Source organism: Pinus tabuliformis, chromosome 9 (assembly GCF_031772625.1).
Source record: "Pinus tabuliformis cultivar Carrire ecotype Pingquan chromosome 9, CPIR1, whole genome shotgun sequence".
NCBI classification, from domain to species: domain Eukaryota; kingdom Viridiplantae; phylum Streptophyta; class Pinopsida; order Pinales; family Pinaceae; genus Pinus; species Pinus tabuliformis.
Window position 1 is genome coordinate 865,412,557 of NC_142307.1, and position 18,160 is coordinate 865,430,716.

Sequence of the window (18,160 nt, forward strand, 5' to 3'; positions counted from 1 at the left end):
GTGACCTTTCTTAGTGCATCTTTAGAGAATAGTTGTTCCAGCTTATCATATATATCTCTTTGATGTTTCCAATTCTGTTATATGAGGGGACCTTTGATTGAATTCATAAGAATCCATTTCCATGTATTAAGATAATGCTTGACCTTCATACGATTTGGAGACTTTTCCATTGAAATGACTTCACTTTCTTCGAGGACTATGTCTATCCTCCTTTTTCATGCAAGGACGTTCAATGACCCAACCAGCTTATACATCTCCTTGCAAAATGAAGTCATTTAACTATATTAGATTATAGAATGAAAGATACTTACTTGACAAGTGAAGATGAAATATTCAACTTGATCACTTTGATGGTGGTTGAAGAAGATGTATTAGAGCCCCTTTTGGTTGATCTTCTTCCAAATGAAAATCCCTTCTTCAGTACAGGAGATTGCTCCTTGTTATGATGGCAATGCCTTTGATCTAGCTCTCCTTTGATGATGTTGATTTGATGAGGATATCTTGATGCTTCCTCAGATGATCTTCTTTAAGGATAAGGAGGAGATCATTGCTTCAATGAGGGGAGACTGCCTTGGAACATTTTGAAGATAATGGAAATGCCTTTTAGCCTTCTTTGGATAACTACCCTTCAAGATACTTCGACTTCTTCAGTGGTGAATGAGTGCGAATCAGAAATGCTTCTAAATTTTTTGACTTTCTCCAAGGTGATGTTATCTTTGTCTTTGAAGTGCTTCTCTTGAATATATATGCTTGGGGCTACCTTGCTTTGTAGATCTCTTCAACTTGATGAGGGTCTTTGTGATCTTTTCATTATGACTAGAGGATCCAAAACTTTTGCTGGTGTAGGCTTCTTCGATCTAGGGTTTGATGTAGGTCTCGACTTCGCTTTGACATCTTTCTCGAGATTCAATCCTTGAGTGTCTCTTTGATTGCATGCCCTTTTCTTGACTTTGACACCTTAGCTCTGATACCATGTTTTAAATCTAGGGCATTAGCATTAGGTGATTTCTCTTCGATTAGTAATTGCTTGTGAATGCTTTTTACTTATTTAGATTAGGATCTTCTCCTTAGATTGTTAGTGTTCTTCTTCATCAAACAATAACTAATGCGTGAACATAAATAGACAAGAGACACAGAATGTAGGCTATGAGCCAGGGCCAAAACCTCTCACTCTTTGAGAGGAAAACCTGCACATATTCTTCTTATAAAGATTCCAATTGACGAATACCAAGACCAAGACCCTTGGCCTATTAGCCACTCCAAGACACTAGTTCTCTTGACTCTCTTCTGCTCCTTTCTTCTTCGTGACTCCTCTTTCACTTTCAACCTTCTTAACACTGGGACTACTTCTCTGTATCATCGAAAGGGCTCATCACTGAACTGATATCTTTACCCTTATAATTCTAACTTAATCATAGTAGAAGCATTGAGATCTCATACTGACTGTGTCGTTTTCTTCGTGGCAATATAGAGTTTGTTTCGAAGTTTCTCCATTCACTCTGCTAATTTCACTCTGCTTGGCTTGCCCTCACACCGGTTAATGTCAGCGTCGTTGTCGGAGCACCACTCCAAGATTTCCTCGGGCACCCATTTTTGGGGCAAGGCCATCCCTGACAAAAACTACATTAGAAATAAATGGCATCACGCCAATGCCATCACAAAAGAAGTGTTTTTTGAGGATGATTTTGTTCGGAGAAAGGTTTGGCCACGTCGCTATCATGTCCTTCTCTTTGTATTATGTTTTGCTCTGTTTTTTGCCATATTTTGTTTGGCACTGTGTGGCACCAGCCATCCCTACAAGCCCCATATTACCTCGAAGAGTATTGTCTTCAGTGACTTCCATGTTAATGAGGGAGTTGAGGGAGTTGATGAGACTGGTGTGCCCATGATGATGATGTCTGTGAATTTCACTCTAAAGCTTAGTGTCTACAATCCTGCCAAGTTTTTCAGAACTCACATGGTTTCCACTCCTGTGAATCTCATGTACAATGAGCTATTGAATATTGTTCCTCTATATGGGGCAGGTGGGAACTTGAGAAGTTCTAATGAAAATGGGGACACTCCATTGGATCTTGTATTTAGCATACAATCAAAGGCTTGCGTTTTAGGTAAACTGGTTAAAAAAAAGTTCTGCAGACATATTCACTGTAAAATTGTATCAGATTCACTTAGACCGACATGTATCTTCAAGCTTTGGGGATTTTGGAATGGTCAGTGTGTTTCATATTTTTTTTTGATACATGTATGCGGTATCATCTACCATGACGTTCCCGCTACTCTTTATGTGATAATTGTATGAAGTGTTTGAATCATCATTTCCCATGGGTACGACATCCCACTAAATTGCGCAACTACTATTCTTGATTTATGTGTATGTTAGCAGATGGTGTTATAGTCTGGAAATCCATGTCAAAAAGGACTGCATCAATTGTGCTCTTATTGTACACATTATTTTTAGTTTGGTTTATTGGTGGACTTTCAACAATTCATCTCTATCTGATGAGTACAAATCAAAATTTCAGATATCAACATGATAGCAGAGAAAATTCTTACAACAAAGGAGTAATACCCAATTTTAGAGAAATATTTTTTACAAACATTTCGCTATCAAGGAATTTTCAAGCCTTTACAACATCTTGTTGGATGGTGAGAATTTACAAAGATAAGCCACTAGATAAGTTGTCATATTTCTACCAGGCAAACCAGTAAGAAAACTATGTCAAGGTCCATTTTCTAGGCCATGCACTGTCACTCTCATAGTTGGCACATAAGCATTACATGATATCTCTATCCTCGGACCCTCATTCATCATGATTATGGGTCAACCACACAAAATGCTTGTCAATGAAGTCCATTTTCTAGGCCGCAAACTGTCATCATCATAGTTGTTCACAAGCATTACATGGTATCTCTATCCTCAAAGCTCCGTTCCTTATGTTTATGGGTCATCCACAAACCCATGGTTCATCGAAGTCCATTTGCTAGGCTGCACTCTGTCAATATCGCATTTGTTCACAAACATTATAGGATATCTCTATCCTTGAAACTTCGTCCATTGCGATTATTGGTCAACCACACAAATCTCTTCTCTTCAGTGACTCTTCATTTTCAACAAAGGCTTCTCAGGAGGGAACTTCACGCAATGGGGACCATTGCTTCTTAAGAGGGGAGGAATGATTCGAATATCTACCCATGGTATTCATCTATCCATAGAATTTACCCATGGTAATCCGAATCATGCCACTGCAAAGAACTACCACAGAAGCCTAAAATCTAACATAAAAAAAACTAATGATCTGAATGGAAAGTGGCATCCACCCATGTTATTAATCCACCCATGGAATTTACCCATGGTATTGTAACTAAGAAAAGGCTATAAGTAACAACCCTCATTTTGTAAAAGGAAACATTCGTCCACACAATGTAGTGGGGACAATTTTCTTTAAAAGTTTCTTTGTGTCTTTATCTTCCCTCTTGATGTTTTAAGCTCTCTGCTCCCCACATCTGGATCATTTGCATATTTTGTCACTTATATTAGATGAAGCATTGTATTATTAACTCTCCAATTTGTCATTCTTGTGCATGAGTTATAATTAAAATTAAATGATAATGTAGTAAAAACTCTAAAGCCATATAAGTAAATTATCCAGTATGAGTCTTAATAAATAGGTGGTAGTTGTATATATTAGGGTTTCTGGGAGTCCAAATGTTCTTAAATGTAATCTAATAAGAGTATAATATGCTTAAACATTTTATTTTATTTTCTTAATGTTTTCAATAATTGGGTTAGCCCAAACATAACGAAGATCTGATAGGGTATGTCCACATCTCTTAGACACCAAAATTAGGAATAGGGAAGTACCCTTCTATGTCCCCTCAATTTTTTGGTATGGTCTAGATGTTCACAAGACAAACCCAAGCTCCTTTGTATGTCGTCCTCTTCTAAGATGGTGCCTAACATGTGAACCATAGTAATCCATCGATAATTTCTCCAAATTTTTGAATTAAGTGTTACAAGGAAGCCAACAAGAACATATTTGACATGGCCTGAAGGATTTTACCAAGGTATATAAGCTTATTGGCCAAGGGAAGATCCTTGTATATCAAATTTTGAGTTTTGCATTGAATCTTGTGAAGACACTATTCCCACATAACATTGAGAGAAACATTAACACCAATTGATACACCAAGATAGTGAACTATGACAACATCCCTCATACACTATCACAAATATGTTAGCTAATCTAGTGTATCCTCTATTTAAATCAACAAACAATTTGACTTGTGACCACCACAGGGGCTTCACTCAGTGAACCTCTAACATAGCACATGCGTTCATGACATACTAAACAATACCCTTAATTTGACTACATATTGGAAAATACCTCTAAAAATCACATTATTTAACACCCTACCAATATGAACCCAATACACTTTCCCAATTTAAAACACCCCTACTTTCACTAGATATTGTAGGTATCCATTTTTCATTAACATTTTTTATACTCCTTTATATTTTTTCATTAAATTTGAGCTCCATTTTTTTTTACAAGCCAATATAAAAACCCCTTATCCCTAATTATATGCTCAATATATGATGTCATTTTTTCCTCAATATATATCCCCCAATATGAATGCACATGGCATGGTATTGCTCCCCCAGTGAAGCGCTTGTGGTGATCACGCACCACTCTAGTTGCAATGCAAAAAATATTTAGACATTCAAGGGCCCCCATTAACACAACCCTGCGAAAAATCAATAGTCAGAAGAGTCTCATCATCAAAGTGATTATCAATCATATCTTACCCTGCAATGCCCCTAAGTTGACCCTAATCTCGAGTAGTTTCGAGCAGATACCTCAAAGCGACACCAAATAACACATAAAATACAATGAAATGGGTCAACCTTACCTGTTGGCTTCCAAAACAATACCATATTTGAGATAGCACCATTATTTGAAACAAAAGTTGAAGCATTAGAAAATATTTTCTCACCACTAAAATGAAATTGAAACCAATTCATGACCAATAAAATTTATTTGTAATAAAGGACCAATCTACCTTGTAATAGGCCTTGGAGAAATCTATTTTAAACAAAAGTATCTATTACCTAGATTCTACTTCTCAATAGATTTATGTGCTATCAAAATGGTGTCTAATATGAAGCGAACTTTGATGAAACCAATTTGATTTAGGGACAAAGCAGACGAAAGTCACTAGATCTATAATGCCAAAACTTTAATAAATAAATTAAAAAAAAAAAATCGCATAGGGCACATTTAATAGAGTAATTGGTGTAGAAATTTTGAGAATCGAGCAATTTAAATGTAACTTTTAAAGTTTCACCTCATTTACTTAAGGATTCCTAGATCTATCTAATCACTATGGACTTTCAGCCTTGGGACTAAACCGAAATATAAGATTACAACATTAATAATTGCCTTCTCTTCAACCTAATTTTACCTGGTAGTCCAAGAGAATAAATATTATATAAGTGTACAATAATAATATTTCACTTTCATTCAACCTAATTTCGTCTGACAACCCAAAAGAATAAATATGATATGAGTGTATTCCAATACCACAATTTTACAACCATTAGGGCACACTTTTCAAAGCATATAACAAATCTGAAATTTCTTGTTACAACATGCTATAACAATAGGAAATCTTCTCTATCTCCTGAATATGTCTTAAATCAATTAATCAATACAACTATATGCCAAATCAATATGATCAACAAAGATTGGAACTTACTTAGACATGAACATAACATTCGTTGAAAATCAAATTTGCAAGTACACAAAATTTCGTTAGATAGAAACTTCATTTAGATGGAAAAGATGAAGTACATACCACAACTTTATCTAGGGAAACCATAAGAAAACCCTACCCACTAACTCCTAGTTAGGAGTCACTCCTAACTAAAGTTGGTCACTCCACCAAAGATTCTCAACATGCTAGCACCATTGCCAACAAGTCCTCCTAGGCTCAAGAAAAATGCCTCCTCTCTTACTCAACAAGCATAACAAGTAACACTCATAGGGGATTCACTCAATGAACCTTTGACATATCACGTGTGTTCAAGCAATACTAAACAATACCCCCAATTTGACTACATATTGAAAAATACATCTAAAAATCACATTATTTAACCCCCTACCAATACAAACCCAATACACTTTTCCAATTTAAAAAAACTCTACTTTCACTAGATATTGTAGGTATCCATCTTTTCATGAAAATTTTTATACCTCTTTATATTTTTTCATTAACTTTGAGCTCTATTTTTATACTTGCCAATATAAAAATCCTTTACCCTCTAATATATTCTCAATATATATGTCATTTTTCCTTCAATATATATCCCCCAATATAAATGCACGTGGTATGGTATTGCTCCCCCAATGAAGCCCTGATGGTAACACTAGGGTTTTCAAAACCTTAGTATTCTTCTCTCACAAAAACTACAATATATAATGTTATCTTTATCCCTCTAGGACCTATGACAAACCATTAAGCCCTAACTCATGGTACATAACATTGTTATTGCCATCTTATTGTTTCATAATTGCTTTTCTAGGCCCTTTAATTGTAATTATACCCTTTGTTTCCTGTATATACCAAGGAAACCTAGTTTTAGGGATCATCTCATCAAGTACATTAGGTATATTGGATATTAAAGTTTCTCATTCGAACTTGATTTCTTATTCATTCACTATCTATGTTTCTCAAGGTGTGTAAGTACTTATTTCTTCTATTTTTTTCGCTATTTGGGATGTTTGGTTCACACATTTAGTATGAGAGAAGACAATCCTTGGGTTTGTGTCCTTCATACAAGTCACCTTAACATTTTTTCCTCCCACTTAGTTTGGGGGCATTTTGACGGTGCACAAAGGACATAGTGAAGTAGCTCGAGGCATATTGGTTTACCATATTTAAGGTTGTGAAAGCTAGGGATTTTACTCTAGTCTTGAAACTAGTCTCAAACAAGTGTTGTTAATAAAACAATTATACCTAAAGCTAGCAAGGTCCAAATCAAGTGTCATTAGTTGCCTTGGAAAGAATACAAACCCATACATTTTGGGTTGACATTTCCGACCTAGAACTCAAGTATTGGTGACATGGTCATTTTTATGAGTTTTCTCTGCTAGAATAGGGGAAAAAACAACAAGTTTTGGTATTACAAACGTAACTTGATATTGGAAGGCCCAAATTGAATGGGACTAGTGGGAACCTGGAGATAACATATTATATTTTATTAAACGATTTTGGGGGCATTTTGAGGGTGCACAGAGGACATAGTAATGTAGCTTGAGTAAAAATTTCAAATTTTGGTTCACCATAGTCAAAGGTTATGAAAGTTAAGGCTTTTAAGTAGTCTTGAAACTAGTCTCAAACATGTGTTTTTAGTAAAATAATTATATACTAATCTAGAAATATCCAAATCAGGTATCATTAGTTTTATTGGAAATAATACTAACCCAAACATTTTGGAATGAAAATTTTAGATCTGGAACTAAAGTATTGGTGACATGGCATTTTGTAAGAGTTTGCTCTGCTAAAATAGTGTACAAAACAACTAGTTCTAGTAATGCAAACATAACTTTTGATTGTAATGTCTAATTGAATGAGACTAGTGGGAGCTTGAAGATAACATCTCAAAGAACATACTATAAATTTTTTAGCAACATAGGATCAAAAGTGGCAGAGGTGTATTACGCTGAAGTCACCCTAGAAGACACTAAGCAAACGAGGGCTTCAAAGGGTATGTTAACTTGAATTTTTCATATTTGATTAGAAGTATTGTTTGGAGAAAATCAGAAAGTGCGATAAAGAGAAAACTGAGGAGAATTCTAGGTAGATATTATTTTGGCTCACATGGCAAGGTGTTGAGAAGTGCAACAAGAAAGTCTCAATTTGACTTTTCCTTGATCAAATTGAAAAAAATCGAATATCCATATCAGCGGACAACTTGGATGTGTTGAAGAAATCTAGGGCATCAAGGTTAAGTGATTTCTCTTCTATTAGTAAATTCTTGTGAGTAATTTTTACTTCTAGATTAGGATCTTCTTTTACTTATGTTAGTATAGTATTATTCTTCATCAAACAACTACCAATGCATGAACCATAAAGAGACAAGAGACACAAAATATAGGCTAAAAGCCAGGGCAAAAACCTCTCCTACATGAGAGGAAAACCCTAAAAAATTATTCTTCTTATAGAGATTCCAATTGACGAATACCAAGACCAAGACCCTTGACCTATTTTCCACTCCAAGACAAAGAGACAAGGTCCCTTTCACTGCTTCTCTTTTGTGCCCAAGTCAACACTTGATCCAACTACTTGTCTTCTTTGTACTTTGGCTATACTTTAGATTTTCAGTTCTTAGTTCATCATTGCACTCCTTGTCACTATTTCAGAAACCTTAGCACAAGTGTTTGACCAAATTTGACCCTTTATCTTCCTTTCTCTCTAAGGATACTTTCTCCCTTCAACTTGACTACCCTTTGGCTTGACTTCTTCTTGAATTCGGTTGTCTTATAGGTCTGCAATAACTCCGGCTTTTTCTACACTGGAAACCATCCATTTACTTCGCACGTGTGGAGGTTATTTGACCTAAAAGCAATCCAAAACAAAGCTAAAAGACTTTGTTGCTCCTTCCTTCCTTCTCATTGGTTACATGACTCCTTGATGATGACTTTCACACTTATTATTAGCTTCATACCTTGACCGAAATTTCTTCTCTAAAATGTGGATGTGATGCCCTATTTATAGTTGTTGTAGCCTCATAATAAGTTGACTTGAGATGAAGATGAGGCGACATGTTCTTTGGAGAAATATTATTATTCCTTTTGAAGCTGACTTGAAGGGAGATGCTTGTGCTTGCCTTGGAGGGCTATTTATACTTATCTAGTGACATACAAATTGTAATATGCCCAAGAAGGGTCATTCATACATGACATAGCATCAAATTGAATTTTATGACTAGATGACAAATCTTAAAGGCTCACAATTGAAGCCATCACTAAAATAAAATTGCTTACGCATGAAACCCATGAGACAAACATTACAATAATAATTTTATTTTTCTTCTTTTCATCAATTACATAAAATCACAGTTACACATGTTATTATGAAGACTGAACCTAGTTACACTTTTCAACACTCCCTCTTAAAAAGGGAGGCATTCATAATGGTACTTGGTCATTCTCAATCTAAAGAATTTCTCATAAGAAGAGTGAGATTGGTAACCCATTTGTATAGCATCATATCAACCAACATTGTCACATAGCAAGGCCTTAACTAACAAACTATCTCTCCATGAGATCTGAGCATAATGTTGGCGAGACCAATGATGTATAGACACCCTCATCATTGTCTCTCTCAGAACATAGCACCTGGGCTCTCAGGGTGCATTCCACTAGGACTATTCTTATCTTGGATTCCCAGTGCTCAAAGAATATCAGTCCTCTATGACTACTATTATCTTGGATGCACTAACACATCCTCAAAGAGCGTCGGATGCCAGATTTTTACCCAATCCTCCATTCTTTCTTCCCAAGTGAAGACAAGAATGATGTGTCTATCTCTCCCTCTTAATTAGGGAGGACATATCTATTCCAATAAAGGAATGTACTCATTCGAATGGAAGGAATGTACCTAAGCTCCCTCTTCATTAGGAATTTTTCTTCCAAGTTTCTACCAAGCAAGAAACTTGTTTCCAGGTTCCCTCTTAATTAGGGACCTATAACAGATCCTCAGGTGGAGATGATGGGACAACCAACTGCTTGAAGAACTCCTCCTCACGATGTCATGAAATTCTTTTCGTTATCTAGGAGTCTTCATGTTTGGGACTTCTTTATAGGGTACATATCATCCATCACTTTCATTCACGAGTCAGTCACATCATCATCAGAAAGTGATCCATCTGTTCATATCTGGACTTCCTTCATGCCATGTTGCCTTCTTCTTCCATGTTTCCATAAGGATCTTTCATCCCTACTAAATGGTCGTCGATGGTGGAATATATCCATAGATCTTCCCTCGACACCCCTGCATAAGCCCATCCAGATATTTGTTCAAAAAAAAGAAATGAACATATAAATCAAAATTACCTTTGTGATGGTCTTTCATCATGCCATCTTCTAGTTTGCATCAACATCTTACAAACATATCGACACATATCCCAAAGATATATATATTTTCAAGGGTCTCTTTCTTTTTCCAAATTTTATTAGAATCTTCATATCTTTCATGGAGATATCCTAGCCAAATATTCTTGGTATATGGATGTTGATTGTCCTTTTCCATGATTGCATATCCCATAATCTCTTCCTTCCTTTCTTCACACATTTCTTTCTCAGGAACTTCCAATCAAAGTTCCGCCAATTAATATCAACCACCTCATACTTCATATGAGGACATATATGTTGATTTCATCTAGTCAATGTGTGACCCATGCATTCTTGCATTCCTTCAAGGGAGTAGATCCTTACTTTTGATTATGATACTCCAGATAGAGTTTTGGGCATGGAATCCCCCCACGACATGTTTTGGGGCTCAAAGCCCAAGTTTTGAGTTGATATTGTTGTAAAGCTCCGCGAATTGCGGGCGCAAAATGTATGTTAAAGTCATAGGGCTATCCGCCCTAAGTTTGAATGTAATGTTGGCCTACCCATGGTCCACGGACCATGGGATTGTATAAATAGAGCGAGGCTCTAAGTTGTAAAGGGGCCTAATAGAATGGAATAGAGGATAGGAATAAAAGGTCTTAGGGAGTAAGTCAAAGTGAAAAGTGTATCTTGTGTCGTAGAGTAGGAAAAGGCTCTGCAGCTGAGTGCGCAGAGGCCTAGTAGAGTCCGCAGCTGAGTGCGCGGACCCCTGCAGCTGAGTGCGCAAGGCGGAATAGATTCTGTAACCGAAGGAAGAGAATAATAAAAAGAAGTTTTATCTGAATTCCGTGTATCTATTCTTCGGTTATTATCTGTTGGATATGAATTGCAATTATACTGTTTATTTACTGCGCGCACTTGTATGAATTGTGAATATTGTTAAGTATAACAGAAAGCATACAATTAAGCTAAGTTAATCAACTAATATTAGATTGCTAGTAAGGACTTGGGTAATAACACTGTTCAACCCCTGAGTAGCGCTGCGTGAAGGCAACATCACAGGCTGCGAGGTACGGGTAAGTGCGCGTAGGGTTGAACCGCAGACCACTTGAAACCATTAGACATCTCCAGGGTGCAGAAACCTGGTTCTAGCATCCTCCCATACTACTTCGGGTGACACCTTAGTCTGCGCTCCGCAGACTGTTGTCGAAAGGGCCAGTAGTGCTAGGATTTGTTTGGCTAAATCATCTCTGAACCTGGTTTAGGCCCCATTAAGCCAACAAATGTTTTCGTTTCCAGGACTGAGATCTGCATAAGGGATGTCTGATGTCGTGTCACTGGAATCCGATAAAGAAAGAAATTGAAGGGTGGTTGGATAGAAAGATTCACGAGTTCGCAGCGTAGGAAAATAGGAATCCGCAAGTATCAAAGGAACAGTGGTTAGAGCGCTACTTATATACAGAAATCCATGAAATTTTCTTTGCATCCTTCCCCTCTGAGTTGTATGAGTGGATCGCGAAGCTAGCAGACAGTCAGGGAAGGTGTAGGCTCGATAAACCGATTGTGTGGACTCCAGAATTGGTGCGTAGACTAGAAGCATCAGAAGATAAGATCATGCATGCTGTGGACCATTGGCTCGATTGAATTATAGGAGGGTTTATCACCGAGTTCGCGGTAGATACTTTAGTTAGCTACAGCGAGGCGGAACGACGTTTCCTCAAAGGACCGCGAGGTAAGTACATTAAATCTTTGAACAATTGGATTAAAATGCTATTGTGCGAAAAGCGGCTTATGCGAATAAATTGATGTTTGGGGCTACGTGAAGTGGGAGCATCTACATAAACAAAGGTAGCATAGAAATAGAAACTAACCCCTTGATTTTGCCTCGACGAGAAAGCGAGGAAGAGCTCACGAAAGTTTCACCAAGAAGTGCGATCAGTCTGATAAGGTAGCGAATTCCATGCATACCACCTCCACCTACACCACCACCACTCTCACCATATTCACCTCCATCTCCGCCCACACCACCTCTGCCACCACCACAGTTCAATATGGCGAGCGCGATAAAATTGTCTTATTCAGAGGAGTAGGGAAGGAAGATCTAGACCAATTTTGGTTCCTGGTAAAAGTTGTATGGGAAGCACAAGTAGTTGTGGATGACAATATAAAGAAAGCAACGCTGGTAAGCGCGTTACAGGATCACACACTAACATGTACATTAAGAATTTTGATGACCATCCAAACGTGGGGATTGCAGGTATCTAGGCTGCATTGAACAGGGAATTTAGCAGGCCAAAATCGAAGACGCAATCGATTATCGGGTTTAAGGAAATTGCGATGCTTCTAGGCAAGACGCCATTGGATCTGGATCAGAGACTGAAGAGTATGATTCGTGAAGCCAACATGACCTTGACGAATGGACAACACCACACATGGTTTGTAGCATCACTAACGCCACATTTAAGGACGACGCTGTCGCAGCAGAAGTTATCCACCCAGGCCAAAGCTTTGAGATTGCAATGAGACTACACGAGACCCCAATACAAGATCCTGGCCTGGGAGTCCAACAAATCCACGCGCAACTACAAAATTTGTGTCTGGAAATGCAGAGTTTGAAATAGGATGGGACAACTCGGCCAGAGGCGTGCAAGGAGGTATGGTGCATAAAATGCAAAGGCCAGTGGCATGATAAGGACCATTGTCCAATCTTTGTGAGCTACTTGGCGGGAGGAGGGCCAATGCCATTAAGACCAGAGGCAAAAGCAGGATCAAGCGCAGCGCCTGCATTATGGTGCGCGATTTGTCAGATAGGAGGAAAACATGCTACGGATAATTTTCATCTATTACAGAAGTATACGCAGACGTCCCAGCAATTGTTCTGCAATTTCTGTAGGTTGGTAGGCCATGATGAGCACACCTGCAGAAGTTATGAACTGATGATGGATTGGATTACTGCCTAGAGAGTGCAGACCAAAACGCAAGCCCTCGATCCAAATGGTATGACGCGCGCTGGATTTCAGGGGCGCAGACGAGGTTGAGGTGGAATGGGACCAGGAAGGGGTCGCGGACAACTGATTTGTTACAATTGCAGAGGGCCAGGGAATTATGCCCGTGATTGTACAAATCCAACGAGAGCATCATGTTTATATTGTACTCAGTTTGATCATGAGATGGAGGACTGCCCTACATTGATAGCGAGGTTGTGCGATAAAGGAATACTCAAGCCTCCCCCGACTCATAATTTGCAAATGATGAGGTATGAGTTGCGCGAAGAGGACCCGAATGTAAACATTGTACTTCGAAGTGGTATCACAATAGGAGATGACAAAGGTAAGCAACCTGAAGAAATTGCGTGGGTTCGCAAGGCTCCTACAAAGGAACCTGAATTTAATTTGGAGTGCACGAAGGAGACATTCATGGAAGCTAAGAAGAGCTTCACGGAGGCCTCCACTTCAAGTAGTAAGGATCAACTAGAACCAGAGATGGATCCTTCAATGCTCACTACCTTTCTGGAGACATGCATGAAGCTGCTACGTGACAGCAAAGCGGTGAAGGGACTGTAGGAACCTATCACTAGGTGCGCTGGGTCGGGAGAACCGCGCGTAGTCAGGAAGCTCGGGAAACATACATCACGAACAGGAAGGGAAATGAGATTGACTCCGCAAATCGGAGAGTATGAAATGGATCAAGTAATTCTGGATCTAGGATCGGACACGAACATATTGCCAAATCAAACATGGGAGCACATGGGCAGGCCTGCGTTGCAATGGTAACCTATTCAATTACGAATGGTGAATCAACAAAAGATCCTACCCATGGGCAGATTGTAGGGAGTAATGGTGGATATTGAAGGTGCGAGCGCGCTTGCAGATTTCGAAATGATAGAGATTGCCGATGACAACAATCCCTATCCCTCGCTACTAGGAATAGATTGGGCCACTGACATGAACAAAGTGATAAAACTGAAGAAGCACAAAATGATTTTTGAGAAAAAGTCACTGCACATAGTGGTACCTTTAGACCTTGCAGAAGGATCGTGCTACATAGAGACAGTGCGTGACGATGAGAGCGACGACGAGCTAGATTGTATCTACAAGATAACTGCTCGGGAATAGGATTGGGTAAATCCTACAGCGGATGACAGGATTTCGTGGGAGCGCGAACGCTCCTACACATCAGATTCGGATGGGGAAACAGAATGATGGTAGAACCAGTTACACGAGGTAACCACGCTCAATAGTAACATGATGGTAAGATCATTGCACTGTGTGACAACAGAGGTAAGGGATCTACTTATGTATGATGGGTTGACAGTGGTGGATGAATTTATGAACAAATTTGAAAGAGAAGTACCAGAACGACAACGTTTGGATGCTCTAAAATGGGCACTGCGTGCTACGCCTGCAAGGTGGTGGGGTACGTGCCAACAACATTTTGAGGACTGGTGCGAATGTAGAAGGGTGATGCTTATACGGTTTGGAAAGCCTCAGATACAGATGGAAGCTAGGTATGATGGACGAAACAACCTGCACGCCCACCTCTCCAGATGGGTACAAGCGTATGGTACGCAACTTGCATGAACACACACCATCCTCACGATAGTAAACAGGAACAACAAGCAGAAGCAAGCAAGACAAGTGTGCGAACGACTAAGTATGATAAGACCTAGCGCGCCAAAAATTATATGTGGGGAAGCCTTTGACAAGGTGTGCGAAGTGCTGAACACGGTCCACCAGGTGAGACGAATTCACTGGGACCTGCACGTACCAGCGGTTCTATGGGCTTATAGGACCATGTGCAAAACCCTAACCACGAGAGTAATTTCGAAATTGAAGTATGAAGCAGGGGCTGTAATCTCTATGGAGCATGCAAAGCCTAGTCCACGAATAGCAACACCCGTAGATACGATAGTCCGCATAGCCCAGAATGAAGGAATCACACAGCCACGAGAAACAAAACACATAAGACTTGGGGAAGAAATCTGACGGGGAAGCCTTAGACTTCGCGAACTTGAAAAATATCGGGTATGACTAAGGGAGAAAAGTGCTTTGATAGACGTGGAGGTCAAGAAGCTAGAAAACGAAATAAAGGAAGCATTTCTAATCGAAAAACCAAGGATGGTAAGGTAAGGTGTGTACGATCATACTGACAAATTGGAAGACTATCATTGTGAACTAGTGAGTCTGCTGCCTTGGCTTGGACCACATATCGCCATATGTAGTGACCAGGGTAGCGCATTGCAAATAGTAGAGTGCGTGATGCCGACCACAACTATGGAAAGTGGGGATTCTCTGCGAACCATGGTGAAGGATGGGATGGAGCCCTACATGGGTGGTGCGACCACCTAACTAGTTGTAGGAAGAACAATATTAGCGCTCCAGGAAGTTGGAAGGGAGCGCAGGACTATAAAATATTCTGCCTGGGAGTTGCGCGATATTGGGGATGCGCGTAGAGTCAGAACGTCACAAGGTCTGCGACCGTGCATGGAGGGTTGCGGTACCACGCTGGTTGGCTGGGAAGTGACCATTGAGGTCACTATTCACGATGGGATGTGCGACTTGAGGCCAAATGGAGCGGGCGGCGGGCATTTAAGACGCGATTTATGGGCAAGATTTGGGAAAATCTACCACCAAGAAAGCATTAATGGCCCGAAATTCGGGGAAACAGTTGAATTCAAATTCAAAAGGCGCTATAAAACACAAAGGGCTGGCTAATGAACAACACTTGGTCATTTGAGAGTTGAGCGTCTGAGTAGGGCACTGAGCATTGAGAGCCGAGCGATAATTGAGCCCCTAAGTTCGCTAGTGATAGAATGCAGCCTAGATATCATGATGGCCACTAAAGATGGTTTAGGTATTGAAGAAGTAACCGTCGGTGAGGCTGTGTAGACCCCATTGGTAGAGGATGTTCCAGAAGGTGCCAGGTTTGTGACAGAAATCCCCAAATCACCATGAACACCGAGGCCCAAGAAGGATAAACAGGCAATGGGTCCAATATGTGTGTCCCCAAGGAATCCGCAACATAACAAACTAACCATGGAAGATAAGGGGAAAGTAGTCACAATAGAAATGGATGAGGAAGAAGAAGACTTGCAGGCCCTGATCGCCACAGTAGACGAAGAAGAAGACATGGAGGAGGATATTCAACCGTTACGCTCTGCAACAAAACTGCATGATGGGTATCTATGGCTGGAGGAGCCTATTCCCATCACGGCAGACCTCATTCACCATATTTCTCAGCTCTCCTGTAAAGGAAAGGACCTCACGACCATCGCCAGAAAGGGCAATGATTTGGCTCTCGCAGAAGCCATGAAGGCAAAATACAAGCTGGAAAAGAAGAAGAGGGGCTATGCCATCTCCAACATCAAGGACAAAGGGGTACGCGTAGCAACCCAACTCCTGGCCAGAAAAGTTGTGAGGAAGTGCCGCGCCGATGAGGTACTAGTGCCAGTGGTCGCACTGGACGAGTAGTGCGTGGAGGGGGTCCAATTCAACTAGTCTGAATTCCTCTACGAGGAATTTTTGACAAACTATCGCGAAGCCCGGGAACAGGTTAAAACCTTCCACTACGCATGGTTGTTGTTATCCATCATACTAGTAGCAGGGGAACTACTAGAAGACAGTCAATTCCCCAACATTGACAGAGACTTACCGGAGGCTGCGAAGTACACTTCGCTCTGGGCCACAAAGGACGCAAAATGGATTCGCGACACCAAAATTTTCTGGGTGCTCATGGAGGCAAGCATCCAGATGTGGATCAATTGAAGGCCGCGCCTGTCACCTACGATGTACAATAGTCTGTAGAGTTCAACAGACTTCAAAGCTGATATGCACAACATTTATATCAGGGTGCGAAAGGATCTGTGGAAGCAGTGGACCAAGCTAACATTTGTAGCCACTGACGACGTGATTTTTACTGTCTTGGAGACATGGCCTCGCGAATGGCGCGCCTCAGATCTCGCAGAACTAGAGAAGGCAGCAACACAGAAGAAAAAGGACGATGCCAAGCTGTGCGTCACTCAATTGGCAGAGAAAAGGCGAAAGGAAAAAGCAGCAGCTGAGGTAGGGGTAGTGCGAGAAGCGGCACAGAAAGCCATAGAGCAAAAGAAGGCCGCAAAAGCAGCAAAGGCAGCAAAGGCAACAACAACACAGGAAGACGAGGGCCAAGCAACGTCCTCGCAAGGGCAGGAGGCGGAGGAAACATAAACAACAAAAGGGAGCACGGACCCAGGGGCCGCATCCACAAAGTTAAAGTGCCCACGCATCACAGAAAGAGTAGGACCAAGGAAAAAGGTCAAGGCCTCGAAATTGGCCATTGACCCGATCACCTTAACTAAAGGTGATCTCCATGACATCGGCGAGATGGTCCGCGATGCCATGAATGAAGCACTTTAGGATTTTATGCAGGAGAATCAGACTGTGTTGGGGGCCCTCAAGGCGCAGCTGTAGGAATTACAAGTGCGGCCCACTTAGGTGGGTACCCTTTCTACCCACCTCACTATAGGATCCTTGGCAACAGAGCAGATGCTGCGCGCACGGATGGAAAACACGATAATGTTGCCGGAAGGGGCCATAATTGCAACAAATGTGACCGATAGATTTTTGGTTAGCATGTTGAAAGGACTTGGCCTTAATTTGGTTTCTCTTTCGCGAGAAACGATGTATCAGCTACAGGATGCGATAACAATAGAGCTGCGGGCTAGGGAGAGTCGCACGATCCAAGTTCTTAGCGAGCAGAAGATAAACATAGAACAGCTCAGCTTGTAGCGTGATGAATTGGTGGCGCAAAATCAACATTTGGTGCAGACGGTAGATGACGCTTGCCGACGCGTCCCAGAGCTAGCCATCACAGCAGATCTATCGGTAGAAGTGTGGATCCACGGTTTTGCAACCAGAGTCTGCGAGGCCAGGGAAGAGACGACAAAGGTGTAGCTGGAGTGGAATCTCCAGATCGCCGAGCTGCGGTTGAAGGTGTAGCCTTCTAGTCCCCAAGAAATCAGAGAACAACGCACTAGCACTATCGCATCAGGGTTGGAAGAAATTGGA

The 18,160-nt window shown here is 40.6% G+C and overlaps 1 protein-coding gene across 1 annotated transcript; it reads left to right on the forward strand.

Annotated features, from left to right (window-relative positions):
• Window positions 1-590: 590 nt before the first annotated feature.
• On the forward strand, window positions 591-17,320 carry LOC149151523 (uncharacterized). Its single transcript, XM_089443182.1, has 3 exons — window positions 591-704; window positions 1,472-2,242; window positions 17,042-17,320. The coding sequence occupies exons 1-3, from the start codon at window positions 591-593 to the stop codon at window positions 17,318-17,320; spliced, it is 1,164 nt and encodes a 387-aa protein (XP_089299308.1).
• Window positions 17,321-18,160: the final 840 nt, after the last annotated feature.

What these genes read in the sequence shown, in the direction of transcription:
- LOC149151523 (XM_089443182.1), top strand. Translation starts at nt 591, where the DNA reads ATGGAAATGCCTTTTAGCCTTCTTTGGATAACTACCCTTCAAGATACT. An exon ending in ATTTTTTGACTTTCTCCAAG is followed by an intron (nt 705 to 1,471) that starts GTGATGTTATCT and finishes GTGGCAATATAG; the next exon opens with AGTTTGTTTCGAAGTTTCTC. An exon ending in CATATTTTTTTTTGATACAT is followed by an intron (nt 2,243 to 17,041) that starts GTATGCGGTATC and finishes ACTGTCTTGGAG; the next exon opens with ACATGGCCTCGCGAATGGCG.